The sequence below is a fragment of the Pithys albifrons genome, chromosome 1 (assembly GCF_047495875.1).
Source record: "Pithys albifrons albifrons isolate INPA30051 chromosome 1, PitAlb_v1, whole genome shotgun sequence".
Lineage (NCBI taxonomy): Eukaryota > Metazoa > Chordata > Aves > Passeriformes > Thamnophilidae > Pithys > Pithys albifrons.
Window position 1 is genome coordinate 94,940,725 of NC_092458.1, and position 27,182 is coordinate 94,967,906.

Here is a 27,182-nt window from a genome sequence, read left to right on the forward strand (position 1 = left end):
CACCATGAGGATGGCTCCTTAAATGAAGGAGGGTATTTTTAATCATTGATATTTTCCCCCCACAGACAAAAATATTCTCTAAAGCACACCCCATTTAAATTTGAACATGGCTCTTTTAAAAAAACTAATAGAAATATTTTCTCCATATTATGCTGAATACAACCAAAAACCCACACGAATTTGAAAAGTATTTCCCTTTTTTACTAATTAAATGAAACATACTCCGTCTAAGTATTTCACATGTTTATAAAATGCTGTTACAATCAACACTGAGCATGTCTTGCCTAATATAAAACATTTTCAGCAAAAAAAGTCCCAGAAAATTATGTATTTTATGGTGTGTTTATTTTTTTTTATCCTGGGAACCCTAATTTCAGAAATGGAATAAGGTAAAATGATCTTTTTCAGCTTATATGCTCAATTGTTACAGCAACAATAGTTCAGCTTTTATCCACACGTGGAATACATTTATCTTCATAATGTAGTGAACTTTGGCATTGTTTGTGATATGTGGGCTTTAAGGATCATGAATTTTCCTCTTCTTAACCCTGGGGAAATACTGCTTTGATAAACAGATGGATTGGAGGAGTGAATTATCAGTACAAAGGTATGAAATGTGAGCAGCAGAAATGATAACAGATGGAAAAGATTTTTTAAAATTAAAATGCCCAAATTATTTCAGAATATTTCCTAGTCATTAGCAAAGAAGCCTCCTGAACCATGCCCCTTCTCCTTAAAAAGTTTAGAATTAAGAATGTGTATTGTGTTCATCTTTTCCCCACCACTTCAGTGTGCAGAACTCCTGCTTACTGCTGGACACTCCTCTGGGCAGACACAAAGCTCTCCTCAAGGACAAAGACAAAAATCAAAAACTCCAACATTGTTCATTTTTCTTGTCCCAGCAGAAATCACTCTTTGCCTCTCAAGACACTAAAGAAAAGGTGTCTTTCCAGGGGCATCTCTAACTTCAAGAACACCACAGTGGTGTTCTCTGCAGCTACCCCTGCACGGGCACTTATGTCATATCTACTTGCACAGTGCAGCTGCACTGAGGAATGCAGAAGGCAGCAGAATCGCAGATATCCCAGAACAGGAGCAGGCCCAGTTCCAGCAGCTCTGGGAAAGGCACCTTGGGAGTCCATTCCTGCACCTCTGACAGACAGAACTCAGGGCTCAGATTTGTGTTTTTCTCTCTAGGGCAGACAAGCTCCCAATGCAAGGTGGGAGAGAGTGTGTGCACGCACCTGAGTGTGTGTGTGAGCATCTGTGTGTGTGAGTGTGAGTGTCTGACAGTGTGTGTGTGAGTCTGTGTGTGTGTGGCTGTGTGTGAGTCTGTGTGTGTGTGTCTGTGTGTGACAGTGTGAGTGTGTCTGTTCTGTGTGACAGTGTGTGCGTGTGCGCGAGTTTGTGTGTGTGTGAGTTCGTGTGTGTGTGTGTGTTTGTGTGTCTCTGTGTGTTTGTATGTTTGTGCGTATGTGTGTGTGTATGGCTGTGTGTGTGTTTGCCAGCGGCTGCCTGGCAGGGGCTATTGGCGGACGAACAGGCTCCTGTGCGAGGACCGTTTCCTCTCACCTCGCCGGGGGAGGCCGAGGCTCCCATTCCTCCCGGGCCCGTTCCGAGCGTGGCTTGTTCACCTCCTCGGGCAGTGCCGGAGCCGCCATGTTGGCCAGGGGTGCCGCCATGTTGGGGGCGTGGCCGGCGGGCGGAGCGCGCAGGCGCGCGGCTGGCGCAGGCGTGGCAGGGCCGTCGCGGTGTCTGCGCTGCCACGTCGGGGCGCGGCGGCCGCGGCCGTGCCGGGTTGGGCTGGGCCGGGTCGGGTCGGGTGTGCTCGGGGCTTTCCACCGGCGGCAGCGCGGAGGAGCCACAGTAAGAGCGGGGCCGCGCCGTGTGTGGAGCGGCGGGCGGGAGGGGCGGCTGCGGGCCGCGGCCGAGCCCACTCCCCCGTTCCCCGGGGCCGGTGGCCCCTGGCGGAGGGGCCGGGAGACCCCTGGCATGCCCCGGCCTGGCGGAGGGGCCGCAGCGCCCGCGGCCTCCTCGGCCCGGCCGGCCCCGGAGCCTCCCGACCCCCCGGGGCTGCTCCTGGGGCCCAGGGGGCTTCTCCTCGGGATCCAGAGCTGCCGCCGGTGCCTCATTGCCCGGCAGGGACTGGTTGTGATTTTTGCTTCCCTTTAGGACTTGCCCTTTTGAGAACTGGAGAGGCCTGAAACGATCGCTCTTCTCCTTTTTGCTCGCCCGCTGCACCCCCCGCGCTGCCTCGGGGAAACTCGTGGCTCTCTAGGATGGGGTTTGGGAGGCAGTGCTGATTGCCCCTCTTTCTGTCCCTTGCCTCTGCTTTTGATAGAGTTTAAAACAAAGCAAGGATGGCTGTCCTTCCCTTGCCTAGGCAAGGTTGTTTTTTCTCTGCTGCTATGCTAAAAGGGTGATGAAATACAACATGGTGATGACATGCTGGTTTTAGAGGAGATCCTGTAGTGACTGGCTTGGGTTGGACAGGCCTATCAAAGCAGCACTGTCTGGATTCGTTCATGATGTGAATAGAAAGTGAGCCAGGAGGGACAAAAGTTCTGTACCTGCAAAGTGTATGTGGTACACCAGGAAGGTTAAAAAGATGTCAGTATGATTCTTGTGGAAAGCGATGGTTACTCTTAAACATGAAGACAAAACGGATTTTGGTTGGTTGATTTTTTTCCACCTGTCTCAGGAAATTAGTCACTGATTCTGTTAAAAACCTCATTAGTGAGCATTCTAGATGTTCACACTGAAAAACTCTCACTGGAGTCATCCATTCAGCTGTGTCACAGTGAGGACAAAAAGCTTGAGTGCTCTGTAATTCAGTAATTTGAACATTCACATCGTTTTCTGTAACAATTGCAAGCAACTGAAGTGTTTAGAGTCAGCGTCTTAAAACCTGGACACCTTCAAGCAGAATGAAGAACAGCTGGACAAAAAAAAAGTGCATTTAAATGCTTTCCTGACACCTTTTTGTAATTGTTGCTAGACAGCAGGTTTCTGTGAGTAATGTTGGTAAATAAGGCACTAAGGCAGCTGATTTCCCTGCACAAAGATAGGAATGATGTGTGCAATGTGTTCAAAGGCCACAGGCAGCTCAGGTGTGTCTGTCCTAAGGAGCTACAGATGAGGTTTAGTTCTTGCTGTTGACATTTTCTAAGTGGCTTAGGTGATAATGCTGAAGAGACAAAACCAATGCCCAGCTCTAATGTTTAAACAACACAAGGGGGTAGCTAAATGAACTCTTAAGTGAAACTATTCTTAGATGCATTGTCCGTATCCTCTTATTTATTCATGACAGTAAATTTACCTGGAGCTGAAGCAAGTGGGTTGAAAGGGGCACTGTCTTCATATGTTACTCGTTTCCTAAAACGTGAGTGAGGCATCAGAAAAGCAGCCTCTTCCTGTTCATCTGCCTGGTAGGAGATGTCAGGAGCAGGTACAACCCTTTCAAAGGTGAGCATTTCATAGCCAGGGTGAGGTGAGCAGCTGCCAACCTTGGAGAACCAGAGAGGGCCTTTGTCTGTTCTCTGGGGTTTGCTTGCTCTCTGCCTCTGTCCTGTGTGTCTCTTGCCTCTCCATTCCAGTCTGCTTCCAACTGAGTTGAAAGAGGAGAGCTGGGAAGCCCAGGTTTGTTTGGATGAGGTGAACCCACTTTTTCTCTCCAGGTAGCAGTGAATCATCTAAAAGTCAGATTTTGGAAGTTTTGAATTGACTGTGTGTGCAAGAGAGGAGAAGAGTGCCGAGTAGGGTCCACCCGTGGGGTGGGAGGGAGGAGTCAGTTCCCTGGGCTGGTCTGTACTGAATCATTGTCTTGGAGCTCAGGGCATTAACCACTTTATAATAAGCAGGTGGGCTGCATAAATGGTACATGGCCTTTCAAGCACAAAAAGCACAGTCTTAAGCAGAACTGAGGGCTGATAATACTTTTGTTACGTATTTCTGATGCATTTCCTTGTTGCCCACTTTGCTGCTCTTCCTTTCTTCTTGGTAGTCTATCGCAGTGCTATCCTGGCTTTGCAGACACACCACTAAACTCCACAGAGGCCTCAGCCTTAAACTAAAAGATGGACTGCTCAGTTTTTGTACTGTTCAAAGTTTATTTCCTTTAACTTAACCTGGGTCTTTAAGATGGATGATATACCAATAAATGTGTTGAGACTGTTAGGGAAGAGCAGTGTCCTGGAAAGGAACATATTATTGGTAGGAATTCCTACATGCTGTTACAAAATCTAGAAAAAATGAACTTCTATTATGAAGTTAAAAGTCTTGTTTAAGATTTATTTTAGCTGAACTCTCAAATTCTACAATACTCAAAAGTGTAAATCTGTTACATTATGGATAAAGCAAGGACTTTTTTTAGTTTGGTACATTTTTTAAGATGTTCTTAAGTGAAAGATTGATGTGAATTGTATCATTCTAAGAAAGTGTGACTGTAAATATCTCTTTTCCTGATGCAGGTTTTTGTTTTCTGGCACTGATAGTGCATGGCGGCTTATCTGAACTCTGTCCTGAAGTGAGGTGGGAAATCCGTCCAATAATCCAGCACCAATAAGACAGAAAGACAGACAAGGTAATGATAAACATCTGTTTTGGGGAAGGAGGTGAAAGGAAACCTGTGAATCGGTACTGTTTTATTTTTTAATACTTAAATTAAAAAAATCCCAACAAACCAACCCAACTCCTGCAAAAGCCTATGCTTTTAAAACTAATTTAAAGTTAATTAGACTGGGTTGATGTGCCTGTGTTGCAAACATGAATAATGCATTAGTGAGCATTAACAGTCCTATAAACTTCACTCTTGCATCACAGTGCCTGTGTCTGTGTTAATTGCAGGTCCCTTTTCTCTGCGATGGGACTGTACCCACCCACCTCCTGTTACGTGTCAGGAGGAGAGTTTTGTTCAATAGTTGCTTGTATATTTTTGCGCTAAACAAAGGGATTTGCAAAATATCTTTGCTTTATATAAAGTTAATTACCAAAACCCGCAGAAATTTAATTGTAATCTAGAGATGTCATCAAAACATTGCCATTGAAACAGCAGAGTTAAATACATATATAGGTGCATCAAGGAATTAAGTATTAAAGGCTTTAGATGAGCATTTTGTGTCTCTGGTTGGGGAGAATTAATTTTCGGTGCAATACTTTAAAAATGACTGGCCAAGGCAAAATTAATTTTTCTGAAAGGGCACTGTGTTATAACGTCCTTAAAAGTGTGGGAGAAATACCTGCTTATCTCTAAGAAGAATTCTTTTTTCACTAGAGAACAAACAGCAAGTTTGCCTTTATGTGGCTTTGGAAATCATAATTTTGATATGTAGAGGTGCTTACTTTTTAAGATCTCTATTAATTGCACTTCAGATGTTAAGGTAACTGCTCTTTTAATTGCTCCTCATTCCAGATCTATCTGTCCAGAGCAGTGAAGAAAGGAGGAGACATTTGGCTGTCTCTGTTTTTTCCCCCCTCATTCCTCTTCTCAGTAACTTTGCTGTAGTTTATGGTTTTTAAATGTAAGGCATTTGTGTTTTTAAATGGAAGATGCTTCATACAAAGTGATAATTTTTAAATTGTATAAAGGTATGACTGAAGTATTTGCTGTGTGTTGCTGAGACCCAAGATGACTTTGTTGCACTTCATATAGGTTGGAGCAGTTGTCTATTTCTTAAAACCCTGAGACTGACTGTTCTATGAGTCAAGCCTAAGCAATAGTTAATATGTGGTTCATTAAGGAGCTTTTAAAAGTCTAAAATCTGGTTTAAAACATCTCAGTCAAAATCTTTAAAAATGAAAAATCATTTATCTTCCTTTATGAAGAGAAACCCTCAGTGAGTTCAGATCAACCATGCAGTAAAACCAATGTTTAGCTCTTCATTTATTTATTCAAGAAACAATACATGATTCAGCCTGATCCCTTTAGTAAAGCCACCTTACAACCTGTAACCTTTGAAATAAGATACTGTACTGGCAGTCTTTTCTTCAGTGGGAAAAAAAAAGCCCTTTGTTCATTACCCTAATTACAGAGCATGTAAAAATAATTGAATAAGGTGATAATGTAAAGCTTCAGAAAGGTCATCAGATAGAACTAAATAACCAACAGTTTAGTTTTCTGAGATATTTTTCATATTTTGTTGCTAACAGATCAGCAGGCAATAAAGAATCCACCATGAATGGGCAACTGGACCTAAGTGGGAAGCTGATCATCAAAGCTCAGCTTGGGGAAGATATCAGGAGAATCCCTATTCATAATGAAGATATCACTTATGATGAATTGGTGCTAATGATGCAAAGAGTCTTTAGAGGGAAACTTCTCAGCAATGATGAAGTCACAATAAAATATAAAGATGAAGGTAAGGTTTAATTACTGTTGTTCTGATGTGATTTATCTGTGGACAGAAACTTGTCCAGTATCCTGGGCAAATGCAGGTGATTCCTTGTGAAATCTATTTAATCAGGCAACAGACTCTGCATCTCGTTACACTGCCTTAGTGGCATTTACTCCATGTTTTTCTGAAATATTTCCTTCATTTTCTTACTCTCTTAATTTTTTGCTCTTGCAGGATGTCGATGTTATTGCAGGTTTCTCTTCTGTTCGCTCATTTAACTTTTTTTTGCATGGATTTGAAGATGAGGAAAGAATAAACATGTATGACCTAAAACAAGCTCTTGTAAGACTTCGAAACCTTTATGTGGTAGTAATTCTTGATTACACTTTCCCCATCAGTAAAGATTAGAAAAACGTTTTAATTTAACCTGAAGTATGTATTAAAAGTAATCTTGGTCTGTGTGACCATTTGAATCTGTTGGCCATTGGTTCTGTCACAGAAAATGTTGTTCATTAGTGTTGAACAAGCACAGCCTTAAGAGAGAAGGGTTTCCACAGAATGAAAAGGGCCATATTTGAGGGGCATAGAGAGTTGTGATCAGAAGGGTTTTCCTCTTTGAATGTCAGCGTGGGGCTTGGGTAAGTTACTTAATTTGGGACAGAGGGAGGGCATTCATAAAATGAAACTCGGAATGAAGCAATAAAATCCAAAGTATCTTAGATCAAAGTCTGTGATAATTAGGCTGTTGCAGAGTCAAGAGTGCTGTGTTACTGAACCATTCAGGTTCATTTTTCTTAATAGCACTAGGGAACTTTATCACTGTCTGGTACCTAAAATGTCAAATAATTTTTGTTCATATATATCGGCAGTAAAATTTCACTTTGAATGACCCCGAGACAGTTTTTTCAGGTTCATGAAGCTTTTGGGATGCTGTTTACCAGAACTGATAAGCAGTGAAAGGGCCAGTATTTTGAGTCTTCATCTCTAGTGGGAGGGAGGTCTGGATTTGTGGTGGTTTTGTTTTTCCTCTTATCACATAATTGTTTTTTTTCTTCTGGAATGAGAAAGATGAAAGGAGGTTGATGGTTGCTTTCTCATTAGGTTAGAGTTTCTAGTCCTGGTTTTTTTTTGCATTTTTACCTGTTCTTTAAGCATAATCCTCTGGGGTTTTTGTGTATGTTACTCTCTCTTATTTTGAATAAGATAGTGGTGTATGAGGGAGACACTAATTATGGCTTCATTCTTTAGTTGTCTTTCACAGTCTAGAGACCTCCTACTTTTAATTTTAGCTTTTTTTGTCTCAGAATTGTGTTGGGTTTGCATGGCGCGGTTTTGGTGGCAGGGTGCACGTAGCCACAGAGTGGCTTTTGTGAGAAGCTGGTTCCAGGAGGGACACGCGGCTGGCTAAGGCTAAGCCAGTCAGGAATGATAGAAACTCCTGAGTGATAACGTATTTAAGAAGGAAAAAAAGTTATGGTGCAGATGTAATTGCAGCCAGAGAAGAGCAAAGTGAGAATGTGTGAAAGGAACAACTCTGCAGACACCAAGGTCAGTGGAGGAGGAGGGGGAGGAGGCGCTCCAGGCGCTGGGGCAGAGATTCCCCAGCAGCTTTTGGTGAAGCAGCTGTGCCCCTGCAGCTCAGGGAGGTCCACAGGAGTGCAGAGATACACCTGCACACAGAGGACCCCCAGCTGGAGCTGGTGGATGCCTGAAAGGAAGCTGTGAATCCATGGGAAGCCCATACTGGAGCAGGGTCCTGGCAGGGAACTGCAAACCTGTAGAGAGAGGAGCCAGTGCTAGAGCAGGTTTTCCTGGTAGGACTTGTGCCCCTGTGGGGGACCCACATTGGAGCAAGCTGTTCTTGAGGGACTGCACCCTGTGGAAAAGTGACCCACGCTGGAACAGTTCATGAAGAACTGTTGCCTGTGGGATGGACTTACATTGAAAAATTTCGTGGCCAACTCTGTCCCGTGGGAGTGATCCCACTCTGGAGCAGGGGAAGGACTCTTCTCCCTGAGCAAGGGCAGAAACCATAACCTTCATCCCCTGTCTCCCTGTGCTGCTGGCAGGGGAAGAGGTAGAGCCTGGGAAGGAGGGGAGGGGGCAGGGAAAGGTGTTTTTAAGACTGTTTTGCTTCTCATTGTCCTGCTCTGATTTTCACCAGTAATAAATTAATTTCCCCAGGTTGAGTCTGTTCCGCCTGTGGTGGTGACTGATCTGTGATCTCTCCATATCTTTATCTCACATCTCGTCCTTTCACTGTATTTTCTCTCCCTGTCCACTTGTGGAGGGGAGTGATAGAGTGGCTTTGGTGGGTACCTGCCATCCAGCAAGGGCCAGCCCACCACAGGGAATGTACCAGTGCTCCCCTGTGATGGGAAATTTCAGTGTATGTTGTCCTAGCTGATCATCACTACTAAGAGTGTGTAAATGTTGTTAATATAAGAGGAAGTTGCAGATGATCAGGGAAAAAGTTAAGGCTTCAGTTTGCTTGTCATATGAAAATGTTGGTATTCTTTGACTTCGTTTTAACTAAGCTAAGATTCTTCTTTAAATCTATTTTAGTCATTAGATATATACACTTTAGCTCTTTCTGTTTTGTTATTTATCCCTCCAGACCTGGAGAAATAAATGCTTGTTGGCAGCTGTTGTGAGGAGATACCTTAAGTTGGTCTAAGGATTTCTACTGCTGTTACAGCCTCCATCTGTGTGTTTCCAGAACTGATGTGCGCACTCTTTGTTGCTGTAACACATGAAGCTGGTGATCTTCAGGCCTGGATATAGGATTTTCTGCTTAAATTTCTACAGAATACAGTGGCTTAGTATCTTTATCAAATTGATCCTTGAATCTAACTTTTGTTTTTCTCAAACATACATACATATATATATGTAAAAATAATATATATATATGTATTATTTATATAATTTGAGAAGCTAGGAAACTTTACAGCCCTGTCCTTCAGTCTATGGATTTGTGGACTGAGCCAGTCAGATGCATATTCCTGAGTTATATTTCGGTTACATGATGCTTTTATTTATTACCAGAGAAAAGAAGTTTCAGTTTCAATACTGCCTTGGGAAGTCAAGTTTTGTGTTCGAGCAGGGCATCTTTCAAAATTTGGAGCTAAGGAAATTGCTCTGTTGATGTGAGACAATGTTCATGTCCTACTTAAAGTTCTTGAACATGTAATAAAACCCAATGTCAGCAGAAAAACCCCAACCTCAAACAAACTGAGTTTGTATGAATCAAGGAGTGAAATGGTTTCTTAAGCATGCCATGTTATTGAGTTGCATATGTTAAAAAAGCCCCTATAGAGCCAGTAATAATTTTTTTTAAGTTACGCTTGAATTTAAAACTGGTGTGTGAGCTTGACTCTTTTGCTCTGATTCTTCCTTGCATTATAATTGAAGTTGGTGTCTTGGTGTGAGAGCCAGTGATGGTTTGTGCACTCAGACTGCATGTATTGAAGGTGGTGTGCTTTGTCAGTAATACCTACCTTTGGTAAATTAACCACAATGAAGAAAAACTATATGTGATGTTGAGTTTTTTTTTTAAAATGGAATGAATAAATAAATAAAAAAGATAAATCTATGGGTAGATAAAGCTAGTAGGTGACAAAGCATAGTAGATGAGGAAGCATAGCTGGCAGGGCCAAGGAATGAGACACATTTCTAATGTCCTAAACATTTCTAATTTCTTCTAATTTCTAATGTCATAAAAATGGGAATGCATCACAGTGATGTGGAATAATGCTAAAATGCTCTGTGGTCCAATACTCTGTGAGACCTCAGCACTGTCTAGAACTACCAGAAGGGAAGTTCTAGCCAGGTGGAGGCTGGTCTCTTCTCCCAGGCACTCAGCAATAGGACAAGGGGGCACAGGCTCAGGCTCTGCCAGGGGAAATTTAAGTTGGATATCAGAAAAAATTCTTTGCAGAGAGAGTAATCAGGCATTGGAATGGGCTGCCCAGAGAGGTGGTGGATTCCCCATCCCTGGAGGTTTTTAAGGTGAGATTGGATGTGGTACTGAGTGCCATGATCTGATAAACAGACTGGAGTTGGACCACAGGTTGGACTTGATGATCTTGGAGGTCTTTTCCAACCCATTTGATTCTATGATTCTTTGATTCAATGGTTAGTTAAAGGAGTCACTAGTTTATATGAAAGGTAAAAAAATTATAATTGGCGTAGCAGGAAATATTTAACATACCTGGGAAATTTTAGAGAGGGAAAGCTGCGTCCCTTGTAAAAGCAAGAAAGGTAAGTTCTTAAAATAACAAGATTAGTAGAGAAAATAAAGAAAAGTCTGTTTTACTTTCCAACAGAAAAACATTGTGTAATTCTCTCTGTTATGGTAACAGGAATTAAGCTTCATTGACATTTCTTAAGATGACAAGTTTATTTGCTAATTCCCGTATACTTCAACTGTCAAACTGTTCTATGCTTGACATATACCTGCACTAGTATATGAATCCCAGCATATGCTTTTCTTGGATAATAACTTGATGACTCTCAATAGGAATCATAGAACTGACTTTATGCATCTAACAAGGTTCTGTACTTAGTACTTCTCAGCCTTTTTTTTTCTGCTAACAACTTAAAATAGAAAATTTAATAATTATTCTTAATGTCTTCAACATAAAGTTTAAAATCGGTGACGGAGAATAAGATGGAATGATCCCAGTTCTTTTAAGTGACATTAATCCATGTAAACCATGTGTATTGATGCGCATTTTCATTTCAGTGTGCAGGAGAGACTGCTTAGGACGTGCATATTTGTGTAGGCAGTGACTGGTATGACACTGTTCTGGGGGTATTTAAGAAAAGATTCCATGTGGATGAGGTGATGTTCAGTCAAAGATTGGACTTAATGATCTCAGAGGTCTTTTCCAACCTAATTGATTCTGTGATTATAGGATGGTCTGCCAATGTTGGGGTTTACCAAGAGAAGCAATTATCATTTAGTGTGTTACCAGGAGAATAAGGAGTTAGAAGGGTTTTGTGTTAAGACACCAGTGAATTTTGGTATCCGCATTTGGGAAAGGTTACTGGAAAGCTGGAGGAAGCACACACCCTACCCTCCTTTACTGCCAGAGAAAAATATCTATTTAACTTCCATAAAGTTTGGGGCCTGATTGTCTTGTAATGGATCATAATGGCAAAGAGGGACACCGTGATCCTCCCATTCCTGGCACTGGTGAGATGGCACTGGTGAGGCTGCCCCAGGGTCTGTGCTCGGTTTTGCTGCCTGCACTCTAGAACAAAGACTTGGAAATGCTGAAGAGGATCTGGCAGGATGTCATGGGGACAGTGAAGGCCTTTGTGCAGGTGGCCTTCAGGGAGCATGAGAGGGAGCTGAGCTTGTTCACTTTGCTGAAGAGGAGACTGAGGGCAGAGCTGGAAGCTGCCTCCAGCTGAGTGGGAGTTGCAAAGTTGAAGCTGACCCATTTTCGGTATCACCAGATGGCAGCAGCCATAAACTGCAGTTTGACATGTTAAGTGTGAGTTTTGGCCAGGAGGGCAGTGTGTCACTGGAGCAGGTTGCCTAGTGAGGTTCTGGTGCCTTCATTTCTGGAGACTTTCCAGTCTCTGCTCAGAGAATCCGTGGTTGATACTGCTTTGAACTGATGTTTTGGGATTGTGAAAGCACAAACAGGACATGGGATATAAAAATCCTTTAGAGGCAACAATATTTCTTTCAGAAAAAGTTGAAAATTATTTTATGTGCTATCATTTTATTAATATTTCTAATTTTATTTTGTTAGAATGCAACTTCTTTGAAGACTGACAGGCATTGTTAGTTGTTACTAATAGTACTGTTTTTGAGAAAACCTTCCATTGGAGATGTGTTACTTGTAGTCAGGTATGGAAAAATTAGAGTATGTAGTTCTTCAAACTTGGAGCTATTTTTGACATGCTGTCACATGTTTTATGACTATTCATACAGAAGCATGAATTTACTCGGCAATTTTGACTTGTTCAATTTGCCCTTTGTCACCAGTGCACACAGGAATTTATGCACACTCAGGACTTTGAGGCAGTAATCTCTAATGAAAAACTTAGATCTGTGTCTGTCCACAGAGCCTCCTTGTAGCAGTGTTTTGGAGAGGAACAGTGGTAGTCTGGAGTCAGCTTTGTTCCAGTCTGTCATTTGTGTAACGCTGTTCCTTTTTAGGGTGAAACTTCACTCAGTTCCCAGTCATCAAACTGTTCTGGAAGGAAGTGGTCCTGCATCCCTTCTGCCTGTACATGTTTGCCTGATAACACACTCCTGCTCTTTCCTTTGCACTGCTTCGTTTGGGTTCATTTAAGCTATTAATCTGTTTAATATGTTAAAACAAAAAATCTGTCCAGCCAAAGAGAATAGTCTTGTTTGTATTGTTTGTGATATTGTCAAGTAAGCAAGATGTTAATGTGGATTAGTTTGACTCAGGTTAAAAATTGTGAGACCAGACTTAATAGGAACTTGATATCTCTTCTGAGGATTAATAGGATTAAGAGTGTTCAGTGGTTTATGCATAGCCTTTTGTATCTTAAGAATAAAGGATCCCATACGGTTCTAATACAGTTCCTGTGACTGGCAATGTGCAGATTCATTAGGATGCATCAGGGTGGGAGTTCCTCTGAAATCTGGCATGCAAGAAATTGATGCTTAAGAATTGACTTTGTGTCAAATTCCTGTGTGAGAGAAGAGTTTTCTTTGGACTACTTTGACATCTTGGTGTCTTTGTTGCTATTTGTGTGTTAAAGCTGATGGTGTATTTACTATTCAGTTTACATAGGAAGTTTGTTATTGTTCCCCCGTGGAAAAACGGTCTTGCACCTCAGTGTTCTTAATGTAACCCGAGGTGAGTGTTCTACTCACTTGAAATTTTCCCTTGTTTGTGTGTCTATTTCGGTTTTTAAAACCTGAGTTGGGATTGGCTTGTGCCATCTGACCGTCCTGTCTGTTCACGAACAGCACAATTTTGGAGCCACTTGGAGTAGGCATAGAGCTTCTAACTGGCAGCACCATTCTTTTTGGACTGTGAACTCTTAAATCTAATGTTTCATCCTGTATGTAAACATAAAATATGATGAGCTTGTAGAACTTGCAATGGGATAATGTCAGAATGCCCCCCTTTGGAGTCGGTCATGCTTCTGTCTTACCTTCTGGGCACGATTTCCTTGCACCAGGATCCTTGCACTAAAATAATAAACTTTTTTCCTCATGAATTCACAATCAAATAGGGAAAGTTATTTTTGAGTAATGAAAGAAAACTTGTGTCCTAATGTGATGTTCAGTAGTCACAGATTTTGATTTTAATATAACTTTTCCATGTTCTTTTCAGATGGAGATCTTATAACAATTTTTGATAGTTCTGATCTTTCCTTCGCTATTCAGTGCAGTAGGATACTTAAGCTGACATTGTTTGGTAAGTATAGAAGACTGTATTTTTCTTTTTTTTTTTTCCAAAATAATGTTTATTAAAATTCAGGCAGTAGGCTTCACTGGAAGGTGCAAAACACCTGCCCATTTGTCACCTCAGGAGGTGAAACAAATGCAATCAGTAAGTTAAAAACACTGAATTAATACATTACATTATTTTCTCTTGATGTTTTTCATGAGACATCTGAAGTTACTGAAACTATTTGTAAGAGTGTTCAGAGTATTTGGCGTACATACATATACATGTGGTCAGTGTTTTTTTTCTTAACGTTATTTTCTGTGTTATCTTCCACTCTCCTGCCTTTGTGGAGTTTTCTTCACAGATGCACAAGAATTTGAAGGTGATTATCTCATAGTGTTACTAGCACACTGCTGAAAACTAACATTAATTGCTTAAAGTTGAACAGATGTTAACATTTATCCTTTGGCCTTTGTATAAAATAGTTCTTTATTTTTGAGCTACTGTAGGTAACTCAGCACACAGGAATAGCAACCACCTTTACTTGGACACTGACCTTATTCATGAATTGCTGGAGTGCTGTGAGTTAGAAAGGGACAGCTTTCCACAACCACTGTATTATTGAGGGTATATTCATGGAAATGGGTAAACTATGCAGAAACCACTGTGGACTTGGCTCTGGTACTGTAGATTTTGCTGAACTGGGATTATATTAAAGAAACAATAAGCTCTAGAATGAGTTCAGTCTTTGTTGAATAAACTTTGTCACTTTAAACTCCACAAAGGATGATGATGCTACAAGCAAATACAAGTTGGAATTTGGTTGTTGGGATTTTTTTCAGTTTTAAACTGGATGTCAAAATGTTACTGCAGTCTTAGGTTTATCTAATTGCTGTTTTGCAGTGAATGGACAACCAAGACCTCTAGAATCTAATCAGGTGAAATACCTGCGTCGAGAGCTGATAGAACTTCGCAATAAAGTCAATCGTTTACTGGACTGTTTAGAACCACCAGCGGAACCAGGGCTTTCCACTAGTCTGCCTGAGTGTGGTAGGAAACCTGGCAAAGAATTGTTTGGTTTGATTTACAGGGTTATGTGCTGTTTAACAACGTGAAAGTGGAGACTTGAATACTGGTTGAGACCGTTTTTAATTGTTGCTTGATGGCTCAGAACTTAATTTTTAATGCTTCAGTCATGCCAGAGGCAGAATTTTTATCCAGATTTTCTGGAGGAATAAAACTTGAGGGTCCAAGGTTTTGTTGCAATTTTTGAGAATGCTGTAACTAACACATGTGAACCACAACAATGTCTCGAGGGCTTTTAGCTGAATTAATGGTTTGTTGTTGAAGAGTTCTTGTTCCCACTTGAGTAGTTCCACTGCTTTGGGCTAGCTCTGGTGCTTATCTTGTGTTACTAAGGAAGTTTGATTCACTAAAAACAGCAAGAAGTGAATTCAGCAAAAATTATATCAACTTTTTTTGCCAGGGTAGGAAATTGAATTCACACATTTTGAGCTCAGACCAGCATCAGAGCTGTCTGAGGGTAAGCAGCATGAAGGGGCAGGTAGGGGTGGGAAAGGATTATTGGGGGAGGGCAAAATGGAAAAGAAAGTCTTAACCTCAGATCTTCTAGCCTAGGGCTGTTTTATTGTAAACATTGTACTTCTCTGTGCTGAACTACAGATTTTGAGTAAGTGGGACACAAAATAATGATGCAAAGTCATGGGAGTGTAGTGCTCTGAGTAAAGAGGTTGAAACAAGAACATCAGCCTTCCTTGTAGGAAGTACTGCTCCGTGCTTTCCCTGACCACGTGGTCCCCAAGAGCCCCTGAGGACACACAGAGATCACTGGAGAGGGAGGAGAAGAAGAGAGTTTATTGCTGGTCAGGGTTTATATGGACCTTGGAGGGATCCACAATCCACCAATAGAAAACAAGAGAGTGTTTGGCTCTGGGCCAATGGGAGTAAAGGGATTTACATTCAATAGGAGGGGGGTTCAGGTAACATCATGTCACAATCTTCCTCCAGAGCCCTGAGATAACAGGGTATTCTGGGAAGAAGAAGCAGTGACTTGGCAAAAATACATTTTAACAGACATTTTGTACATTCAAACAACATTAAAAACATCAGTTGTTAAAGCATTATCAGTGGCTTGTTGATCTTCTTGACAAATCCATTTCTGGCAGGATTTTCTCCATTCCAATTCCCACAGACCCCCACAACTATGCAGTCTTAAAGTTGTTGAAGTGCAATATATATGTGTGATGATGGATTTCGTTCTGGAGAGCTAATAACTAGGCATTTTGTTTTGTAGATGCTGTAGATGGGAGGGAAGAAAAGGCTGCAGCTGCTGATGCCACTGTGAAGCCACCCACTCATGTTATAGCAGCCAGCATGTCTGCCTTCGATCCGCTGAAGAACCAGGAGGAGATCAGCAAGAACGTCATGTCAGCGTTTGGCCTGACAGATGATCAGGTGTCAGGTAAGGATATGCTTTATGGAAGGGAAAGCTAAACCTCTTCATAATCAGTGACTCAAACTTTGATTTGTAACAAAACATTTATACTTTGAATGTATTAAGCTATGTTCTGTGTTCACTATTTCCTTCCAGAATTCTAAAACTTGCTGTGGTGAGGTGTTTGAACTGTGTTTGCTAACTTTTGTATGCAAAATGTTTAAATGTTGCCATTGGTTTTAGCATTGTGTTTTAGCTTGGAGTAGGAAACTACTTAAAATTTTTTTGAGTGATCTCTTCCTCTGTAACACATTTTGGGTATTGTCACAGCGTGGTTACTTCAGAAGCCAGATAAAGGTTTGATGGTACTTTAAAAACTTGCAATAGTCTTTCTGAACAAGTAAGCAATAGAATGAAGTACAACTAGCAGAAAATTCGAGGTAGTTTTTGAAGGAGTGGATTTGTCAGTGTCAGTTAATGCTTTGATCAGTGATACTTCAATATTTGTGTCTCCATAATGTGTCTGATAAAGTGAACTGACTTGACCATGCTTTTAACATACAAAGAACTCCACAGAGGACCATTGAAGCAGGATATAAAAATTCCCATTTCTAAAACTATAATCCTGCAGTTATGTATATGAAGGTAAATCCTGCAGTAGGCAGATTTGATTGATTTTCCCCCTAATTAGGGTAACATGAAAACACAACTAGGGCCTTGTTGGATGCATATTTATATAACATTCTTAAAATTGCAAGTGAATTGGCAGCAATTCTAATACTTGTACTTAACTTTCAGCATGTATTTGACAGTAGTGTCTCATAGCATTCATACAGTTAAGAGCTGGAAAGATCCAGGTTTAAGCTCCCTTGTTTCTAACAAAATACTTTGCATTTAATTGTAGTACATTATACTTGTTCACATGTGCGTTTCAGAACTTCGCACTAACACAGAGAAAATCTGACTTCCCTGTTTCCATGCTGTCTTTGGGTGCCAGCTGGAATATTTTCTGAATTAGCAAGGCAGACAATTGCTTTGAGACTGAAGCCTGCCATATCCTGTCTGGGAGTGTGCTTAGCACCTTCTTTGGATGTTGTCCGTTCGCATGGCATGACTGTTGGTAAAACACATTGTTGCCTGGCCCATGTGGTTCACAGTAAAACACTAATGTATTTGAATAGTTTCATGCAGCCTCTCACCTTTGTTTCAGATGAGAAAGAGTAGGTACATAAGTTCATGTTCTGTCCAAACATAGTAAGTCGTTGGTATATGTGTACAAAGTTAACACTTGCAGCTGTAATAAAAATACATTGCCATGAAGAGTTTTATCTCATGAATGGGTCAAGTTTCCTCGGAAGGATGAAATCTGAGTGACCTCAAGACAGGTGTAAAATTCCTCCCCCAAATATTTTTCAAAGGAAGGTTTAGATGTGCACATATATATTTAATTTTAGGTTGAGTATGATACTCGGACGTAGATCTGCGGATAAGTGGAAAAAATGTTAAAAACATTGCAAGGGAGAGGTCTTGTATAAGACTTCTTTATTCAAAGTCTCTATTCTTTTCACACACTGCATGTTATTCTTACTCCTCCAGGACCACCCAGTGCCCCTGCAGAAGAGCGATCGGGAACCCCGGACAGCATCGCCTCGTCCTCCTCTGCAGCCCATCCCCCTGGTGTGCAGGCACAGCAGCCCCCCTACCCCAGCACGCAGCCACAGGCGGGGCAGGTGGAAGGTGGGCAGCACACTCTTCTGCTGTTTGATGTGTGAATGATGGTGTCTGAGTCTGATTTCAGTTAAGTAGACCCCAAACCAATACCCAGCTACAAATTCATGTGTGCAGAACTGGGCAGAACTTTTGTCCTCACTTGCTGTTCGAAGCAGAAACAGCAGATGGAGCAGTGGCTCTGTTTGAAAGGGCAGGTGGTGTAACATGGCCAGAATTTTCATGGTACTGTTTTCTACTTGTATCTGTGTTTGCTTTACTGTAAGGCAGATTTATATACTCATGCTTTACAGCTGTCTCAAGATGTTGGCTTTTGTCATACACTGTGTGTTGTGTTGAGCTCTCACTCAGCTAAGAGTTTGTTGACTTGTCTGCTATGAATTATAAATGTTGTGTCGTCATCATTTCTACCTAACAGAACAGAGCCAATATTTGTTGCATCTTTTTTATGTGTGGCTCGGTGCTGGTCAGGTTAACCCTTGTAGCTCGTATATGCAGAGAAGTTCCTGTAACTCCTGAGAGCCTCAGACTGAGCAACTGGTACTTACATGTATTTAAGCAGGCACGAATACTGTTAGTTGCAGTGGAGCTTATGGAACATTTATTTTGCTGCTTCCAGTTTTTTTTTAAATTTTTGGGTTTCTTCCCTCAGTTAAGTGTTTTAACATAGCAAGAGAACATCTATGTAGCTTAAAAATGCAGCTGTTGGTGTTTATGTGTGGAAGTTACTTTTGAAAAAGAAGTGGTTCGGGTTCTTTTAATGTTCAAAAGATACACTCTCAGCTACTGTACTTGCATTTTATGAATTTAGTCTTTTTACTTTTACTTTAATACAGAAGGATAGGAACTTTAAAGTATTGTTGTTAAACTAGAACTGAAATAAAGAAGTGAAACACTTAAAAGCACTAGCAACACTAGTTTGGAATCCTGCATGGCTGCTAACACCAGGGAAAGGAGGAAGAACTTGTTTCCATAAAACTCATCTTACTTGGGAAAGAAGTTATCTAAGCTTATGTATCACAGTAGATGTCATGATTTTTCTAAACTTTGATCAAGAAAGTATAATGCTTTATTTTTTGTTTTAAACACTGAAGGGTGTTATACCTTTGCCCAAGTCCTTTTATTTCACATAGAAGTGCAACAGCACTAATTATAAAGGGTTGATTTGTAGTTTATGTAGTTTTTATTATTGCTACTGAAATAGCTTAAGTATTGATTATATTTTCTCCAGTCTGTGGATAAAATATGTGTACAATAAAATACCAGGGGTACCTTTGGGGCTTGTGCTGTCCCCGCAGAGCTGTTGTCAAGCCAGAACTTTGGGTAGGTTTTGATGGTTACATTTTCAACAGGATTGACTCACATAAATGGCATTGCTGGTGCTGAGGAGGTTCCCGTTAGAAACTAGTTCTGAAAGTAGTTTTAAATTATTAGTTCACTGCTTGCAAAACCAAAACACTCCCACACACCTTCCAAGTATTCTGAAGATACAAGTAAACTGGTGATGCCAGTCGTGTGCCAATCATTCTGATATATTAATGATTATTTTTAATGGCATTCTTTGACAGTTATTGATGCTGTGATGATTATGATTGGTTATTAGGTTGTTATTTGTGAGTACCAAGTCACCTCACTTCTGAGTGCAGATACTGCTGAAGGGCTTTGCCTCCCTTGATAAATTTTAAGCATTCACGAGTTTGAGTTACGTGTCAGTACAACAAAGATGTTTCAGTACAGTGCTGTCTCTTGTGGCATCCCTGTGCTTTTCTGCCACTATATTCAGTCACTGAACACACATGAGAACCAATTATATACAGATGTAGGCACTTTTTTAGTCTTTGCTGAGATGCATGTAAAATCTCATTTGCATAAGCACTTCATGTCTTCAAGGGGAAAGAATGTTGTGTGAATATACATAAATGGTCTTTATTCTACATCAGGCTAAAATGTCTTTTTCAGTGCACAGGAACAATGGTAAATGCTGGCAGATCCTTGTCTGCAATAAGCACTGTTAAGTATAAAACCAGACACCGACAGCTCATCTAGTTTTCAGATTAAAAATCCAGTGAAGGGGGGAAACTGTTTATTTGAGGACCCATAGGATCCCTGACTGCAGTCACGGCTGTAAATTAAGAATGTTTCCTTGAACGGCATTGGAACACTTCTCTGTTCTCACTAATGCTTCAACTCTGGTGAAGACAGCAAGCCTTCTCAGAAAGCTTTGGTAAAACTCCATGCTGTTTCTTTCATATCCCTTTACCTGGGCTTTCCAGCAGGTGCCAGTGTGGTCTGTGTGTTAGCCTGTAGGTAATTATCCCAAGACAGGCAGCCTTCTAGTTGTTCTCCCAGAAATTCCCCATAACAGCTGAGTTTGAGAAACAGACCTTGTGTTTAGCACTCTTGTCACCCCACAAGATCTGCATACCAAAAAATATTTTGAGTGACCGCACCAGTATAAAGTATTATGGACAGCTTAGTGTGAATGTAAAATACTCTTCATTTCAGCTGCAAGAAATGCAGATAAAAGAGGAAATAAGGAGTTACTTTAAAGAAGTGTGCACAGGGGTCTGTGAGGACTTGGAGCAGAGTTGCTTTTGTCGTGGTGCAGGTCACAAGATCGAATTTGCAGTTTATTTATACAGTCTGTTGATCTTCACACAGTGAATAATAGTACAGTAACACTTTATAATAGTAAAGTTTCTGTGTCTGCTCCAGTTTAGCAAAGCTTTAGTTTTGGCAGTTAATTGTTTTTGTTCTTTGACTCTGCCTGTTACTAAATTGAAAAACAGCAGAAGCATAAAGCCTAAACAGGGCCCACAGGTTGTCTAAACAAGTATTCTGCCTCTTCTGGCCAAGAAATTGAAAACAGTGAATTTAGGAAAAATAAGCATTGCCTTGGACTACCCAGGCTTAAGAATGTATGGTTTTATTTTTCCTTTGAGTGTATCCCCCTGGGTCTCTTAAGAAAACTTGGCGATGCTGAGAAATGGCTGACTTATCTGGAAAATGTGGTCAGCATAAATACTGTACCACTCTGTTTACAGTACTTTGTTGCAGAAATGGTCTTAAAAATCTAACATAAACGGACAATCTGAGGACCTGTTTAACATTTGAAGTACTTTAATTTACAGTGTAAATCCTGAAGATGTTGAATCTGGTTGGTTACCCACTAGAGTAGCGCTAACTGAGGTGCAGAGTTTCTGGCATCCTCTGCAATGTGAACTAGTAGGCCTCTTGTACCACGTTAGAACTGTTGATTATGTGAGAGTCAGACAAACATCCTTTAGTCTTCAGAGTGGCATGGTTCAGAAACTCAAATCTGTACTTTGATTTCTGTTGGTAATTAGGTGCAACACATATTCAGACTTCACTGTGTTGAGGTTTTTGAAAAAAGGTTTTTACGTGTTGTGAGGGGGTTTGTTTCTGTGAGTTTCAACTGTCAGGATACTGTCGGCTGTGTGTTTATAATACAGGTAGGGTACTGGGCTTCAATTAAATACGTTTTTAATCCATAGGTCAGATGTATCAGCAGTACCAGCAGCCTGGTTACCCTGCTCAGCAGCCGCAGGCTCAGCCCCAGCAGCAGTACGGCGTGCAGTACCCAGGTAAGCAGCTCTCTTGGCAGCAGTGCAGCTGCAGAACCTCTCCTGCAGTCCTGACCCTGCAAGTTTTGGTTCCTTACCCTGTGGGGCAGGTCAGGGTGCTGAGCTGCTCAAATGCCCCTGTTCCTTATGGGGAAGTAGCACAATTCAAAAATTACCAGTAAGAGAACACAGTAGTTGTTTGTGTTGTTGAGAGGTAGTCAGAGTTCTGGTGTCTTGGTCCGACTTGATTGTGACCAAAGGAGATGTCATTATCAATCAGCAGAGTGCTTTGTTAGAAAGGCAAAATAAATAATCTGAAGTATGAGCCGCTTTCAGGATTAACTTCTGCATTCATGGGATTCTAGCAAGTAAGTGACTAAAGCACCTCAATTCAGCTTCCTTAAATATTGGAGGTATCTAAAGATGTTCTCTTTATTGAATCTAGGATGATCTCCGTGTACAAAATGTAGTGGTGTGAACATTGTAGTTGCCATTTAGTAAATCCCTGGCTATTATAAATACTGTAAATTTCAGAGAAACTTTCAAGGGATAGTTTTGTTTTAGTTGTTGATATTTCTGATACCTCAGGGAAAGATGCCAGTAGACTTTTACCAGAAGAACATTTTAGTGCACAGTGGTTTCTGTGCAATGATATATGAAAAGCTGGCTTTTTCATACACCCAAAGTAAACTTTACTTAAGAACTTTCAGTTAGTTGCTTTAGAAGCAGCTGGTATCTAATAATGGATAGTATGTGCTATATATAATCCAGATGAAGTACAGGTATGAATCTGTAAAAGCAGATTCTGTAACAACTTGCATGTTGCTTAGTACTTTTAGAAAATTATACAAAGCATTTATCATTCCTTGTCTTAAAAATCTTCCTTAAACTAAACAAAAGACTCCCATTAAGTGACTTAGAGCCAGCGTGACCTTTTCATGGTGTGCAAAACACACAGAGAACATCAATTTTTATATTGATGAGAATATTTGCAGAGCTTACAAAGATGTTCAACTTGGATTAGAACCTTAGAACACTTGAACTAAAGGTTTGTGCCTCAGCCGTTGTTCCTGTGCACTGTGTGAGAGCTGGTTGGTTTGAGTCTCTGAATGGTATCATGTTCTTTGCATATTTCTCACCCCCACATTTATAATTAGACAGTGTCAGACTTGCTGAAGTCTAATTTCAGAAGTAACAAGCCTCTTGGAAGTAGAAGAGTCTATTGGACTTTCTTTAGGCTTAAAAACTGAGTGGGGAAAAGAAAGGAGTTCTTACCTGCTTTCTAATCATATAATTTAATCCATTACTTTACTGGAGATGTACCTGTGACGGCTGTAGTGCAAATGCAAGTTCTGCATTTTAACTGACATCATCAAGTAAGAATGAAACGCCCTGAAAACTGATTGGTGTGCCTCTGTTTCTCATAACTCCTTTCACAATCAAACTAATCTGTCAGAAACAGTTTCTTTTTCGACGACCCAGTGGCAGCAGCCTTTGAAGATGTTGGATTATAGGATTTTTTTTGTTTTGCTTTTGTTCCCATGAGTACTGTCTCTTGTCTAACCCATGTCTCCCAAGAGCAAGATCCCTTCCCACTCTTATAAATCTACTAGGCAACTGTGTGGTAGTAAAAATGGACCCTTCAGAGATTTGTCTTTCTCATGAGTAAATTTCGATCCCAGTTTCAAGGTGAGTTTACTCCAGTGCATTCTTACCCTTACTCTTTCTGTTTAGGGCTGTGCACTTTTAATAATTTGTGTGTCTGGTATTTAATGCTGACAGGATTCCAGTCACTGGAGAGGTTTCATTGCAAGTAGCTGCAGGTGTGTTACATGGTGGATAAAAGTAGCTATTTCTTCATAAAATGACTTTGTGCTGCTTTAAAGTTTTCAAGAAATTTCTTTTGGAATCTGGTTTTATACAGAAAAATCAGTTTGGGACATGTTTAAATTGAATCCTTGTACTAAAGTATTCTGTTCTGCACAACCTTTTCACATATGTAACAGTAAAGAACTGAAAATGCCTATGATTTAACCAGAGGTATGACTTATATTAAACCCTGAGAATATTTTCATTACAGTAATTTGGAGGTTTTATTTGGGAAGAAGGTTGCATTTAGTCTCATTTGTCAGTGAAGACTTTATTTTTCATGTGATATGAAGTCAAAGAGTACTTGGTTTTGGTTTTTTTTCTGTATTATTTTTTGTCAAGCCACTGTTTTATCCTCACTTGTCAGTGTGCTGTGCTGCCCCGGTACTGCAACAAACCCTAGGCCATGTGCTTGTGTGAAAGGCAGGAAAACCCGCAGCTCACTCTTGGTTTGTGTTTTCTCTGCTTACTGCATTGTTTTGCGTTTGTCACTATAAACACACAAATATAAAACAAAAAGGTCTTTCTGCAGGCAGCCACTGTTCCTTGCTGTCTCTCACCCCCTTTCTCTGTGCCCTTCAGCAGGTTACAGCCAGCAGCAGCAGCAGCCGCAGCCGCAGCCGTCGCAGCAGGCGCAGCAGTTCCCGGCGTACACCCAGGCGGCCCCGGCCGCCACCGCCCCCTTCGCGCAGCCGCCGCCGCCCTTCCCCGCGGGCACCTACCCCGCCCAGCCCTACACCACGCAGGCCTCGCAGCCCGCCGCGTACAGCGGCTCGCAGGCGGCGCCGGGCACCTTCCAGCCGCGTCCCGGCTTCACCCCGCCGCCCGGCAGCACCATGACCCCTCCGCCCAGCGCGCCCAACCCCTTCGCCCGGCCCCGCCCGCCCTTCCCGCAGGGATACACCCAGCCCGGGCCCGGGTACCGGTAAGGGCCGCCCCTGCAGGAGAGCCGTGACACGTGCGATTCCATCCCGACAGACTCCAGGGTTAATAACTGAGATCCCAAAACTGTAATGAGGCAAAACTATAGCTGATAATTAAATTGTGCTGGGGTAAGGGAAATGACCAAATCTTTCCTGCTTTACATTGTATCTGCTTCCTAGTTTAATTTGGGGCTGGGTGGTTTTTGGGAAACACTACTTAAATGTCTGTAAAGTGATTGACATTTTAGCTTGCCTTGTCTGAAGGATATGAAGGTGCCAGTTGGAAGTTTAGCCCCACTTACGGGGCTTGTTTTTACTAATACCATGATGTACTAAATTAGATTCATTCTGGAGGTAAAACTAGTTATGATGTATTATAAATTGTAATGCTCACATGGAAAAACTAATAAAAACCCTGAATCTATCAAATGCCTGATCTTCATTTTTAGAAGTTAGGTAAGACCACGTGTGCATGCTGGGTGTCCGCACTCAGGTTTGTAGGAGGAGAGGCAGATTTCTGGGGGCGTGAATAGAGAACTCTTGTGAGTAGAAATGGCATTTGCAGAGGTTATGCAGTGATAGGTGGGTTTGTGCTATCTGCTATTGTTAATTGCCAAGTAGCCCTTTTACCAAATGAATAGGAACCAATCCATAAAACCTTACAGACTCTTACCAATTTCACTTTAACAAATGCTGAGGGAGAATTGGTTTATTACTTGAACACTTAAGCCAAATTTGTCTCTTTAAAAAAGAACTCTTAAAAAGAAACAGCTTTCATAAGATTCTTTGCCACCCAGAAGAACTTGGGAGTGCAATCCCAGTGACTCAGTTTTGAGCCAAGAAAAAGCAGATCAAGAGCTGTAAAGAATTCAATAGACCATATTACAGCAGAGGGCAAATCATTCTCCCAGTTAATATTTTCCATCTTGCAGATTCTAGGAATATGTAAAACTAAGTATGGAATAAAAAATTAACTGGAGCAAGCTGCTTGAACTCTCCTGAAGACAAATTAGGAAATCGAGTGAAAATATTCCTACCTTCAGCATCCTTAAATAGTGCTGTGCCCACATCAGCCATGCTGTCCCATAAGCTGTGTCTTTTCAGACCTAACACATTGAGTGTTTGTTGCACCATTTAGCATGGGCCTATTTCCAGGAACCAGTTTGTTCTGAATAACAGCATTTGCCACAGAATTTAATCCTTGTTTTCATGTAAAAGACTTGCGAAAAACACTTGATTAAAAAATATTTTATTAGGAGTACAGTGTACCTGCAATGTACTTTATAAGGTATTTTCTAAAATAACTACTATATATATATCTGGGTGTTCCTGTTCATATTTCTTCAATACATTAGTAAGGTAATGAATAACACCTTTAAAAAAACCTACATCTCTTTATTTAGTTCATAAATGTTCAAGCAGTACAACAAGTAGCTTTGGGAGAGGTTTTAATCAAAGCAACTGTAAAGCAGTTTTAAAGTTCAGTTATCACTATTTCCCCTTTGTCGTCAATGAAAAATGTTAAACCACAATTTTTCTTCTTAAATAAAATAAACCTGATCATGCTGTTATAACTAGCTTATTTTTTCCCTCTTATTTGTCTTTCCACATTCCCCTGCATGGTACATACACTGGGCTTTTGAACCAGTAAGTCTCAGTCTCTGAAACCTACATTTTCAGGAAGAGCCCCAGCTGTGGAAGCTTCATTGTTCCATTCCATGTACTTATGTACCTGTCCACTTTAATCAGAGAAAACCAAACCCACCTGCCAGCCACCACCATGGTCACAGGCAGCAGCTCTTATTCCACAGTGACAGGCCAAACATGGCTTTTGCTGGAGTTGAAGCATTTGAAAACAAACATGAAAAAACCCCAAAACACTAATGTGATCATTTAAAACTGCACATATAGCAACCTACCTCAGCATTTTGGCAGGCGTATAAACTGTTTGTACATGTAAGGAGAAAGTGCTTCAAGTTTACTGGCTGCAGGATATTAAAAATTGTAGGATCTTTTCTATAATTTATGACCTGGACAGGTAGCTTATGGCACTTGCATTACAAGAAGACCAGTGAATATTTAAAAACTAACACACATTGCATTCCATAACCAACTGTGCCATATCGGTGCCTTAAACACTTATTACAACATCACGATAAATAATATACACGGTGCATCTTTTAAAATACCATATAAACCATACCTCAAGAATAGGGAGCCAGCTTCCCTATACATTATCCTATGACATGTCCCTAGCCTGTTTGTGTTCTCAATCTAAAAACAAATTTGTAAAACTGGTTAACTACAGTAAGCAGCCTATGCTATTACACAATGAATGAAGTATTGGCATTAGACTTGCATGAACGCTGGCACGTGAGCAGACACTGAGGTGCCAGGCACACCATAAGCATTGCTGTCCTCGAGCCTGCGCTGGGCAGTTGGGTGGGGGTGGCACGTGCTGGGTCTTTCCACCAATTTCCTGTTGCATCTACCATTTCCCGGGTATTGATGTGCCACACTCGTACCAGCGGACATAGTTAATTTGAGTCTCCCCGCCTATTTTTCCAAATTTCACGGGTTCCTGACGAACTGCCCTAAAAAATCCTGAAACAGAGAACAGAGTTTAGTTTGCATGAAGCCCTCAGGACAGTACTATGCTTCAATTTCCCTGTGAAATCTGTGTACAATTCCATTAGTAGGCTGTTAACCTGTGTGCCACCAGCAGGGTTGTTTGCTGCCCCTACATCCATTAGCTCTCTGGAAGTTGTCGCCCAACTCAAAGCAGAAGTGCTTGGGCTGGTGGTAGCCCTGACAGAGGTGAAAACCTGCTTTCCCTTGAAATTCCATCACTCACCCGTGGGTGGTGGTGGCCAGTACCCGTCTGCCCCCCTCCCCTGGCTATA

General features: G+C 41.2%; 3 protein-coding genes across 8 annotated transcripts in view; 2 read left to right on the forward strand and 1 right to left on the reverse strand.

Annotated features, from left to right (window-relative positions):
- The window catches only part of ADGRG7 (adhesion G protein-coupled receptor G7), a 31,094-nt gene extending 28,890 nt beyond the window's left edge, over positions 1-2,204 (forward strand). The window contains 1 exon segment of the mRNA XM_071568626.1: positions 1,509-2,204. Within this exon segment, the coding sequence (XP_071424727.1) occupies positions 1,509-2,204 (696 nt within the window).
- TFG (trafficking from ER to golgi regulator) lies at positions 1,749-25,856 on the forward strand. Of its 4 annotated transcripts, none has more exons than XM_071561324.1 (9): positions 1,749-1,866; positions 4,470-4,582; positions 6,148-6,356; positions 13,664-13,747; positions 14,624-14,770; positions 16,035-16,202; positions 17,772-17,912; positions 21,419-21,508; positions 23,939-25,856. In XM_071561324.1, exons 3-9 carry the CDS (start codon positions 6,173-6,175, stop codon positions 24,283-24,285), a joined length of 1,161 nt encoding a protein of 386 aa, XP_071417425.1. In that variant the 5' UTR covers positions 1,749-1,866; positions 4,470-4,582; positions 6,148-6,172; the 3' UTR covers positions 24,286-25,856. The 4 variants fall into 4 exon arrangements, with proteins under 4 accessions (XP_071417425.1, XP_071417434.1, XP_071417443.1 ...); XM_071561333.1 differs by having other exon boundaries at positions 23,942-25,856; XM_071561342.1 differs by lacking the exon at positions 21,419-21,508.
- Positions 25,512-27,182, reverse strand: part of ABI3BP (ABI family member 3 binding protein) — a 144,728-nt gene continuing 143,057 nt past the window's right edge. For all 3 annotated transcript variants that reach the window (XM_071561311.1, XM_071561304.1, XM_071561297.1), the window contains one exon: positions 25,512-26,883. In XM_071561311.1, coding sequence (XP_071417412.1) covers positions 26,768-26,883 — 116 coding nt within the window. In that variant the 3' untranslated portion in view covers positions 25,512-26,767. The remainder of the gene's footprint in view (positions 26,884-27,182) is intronic.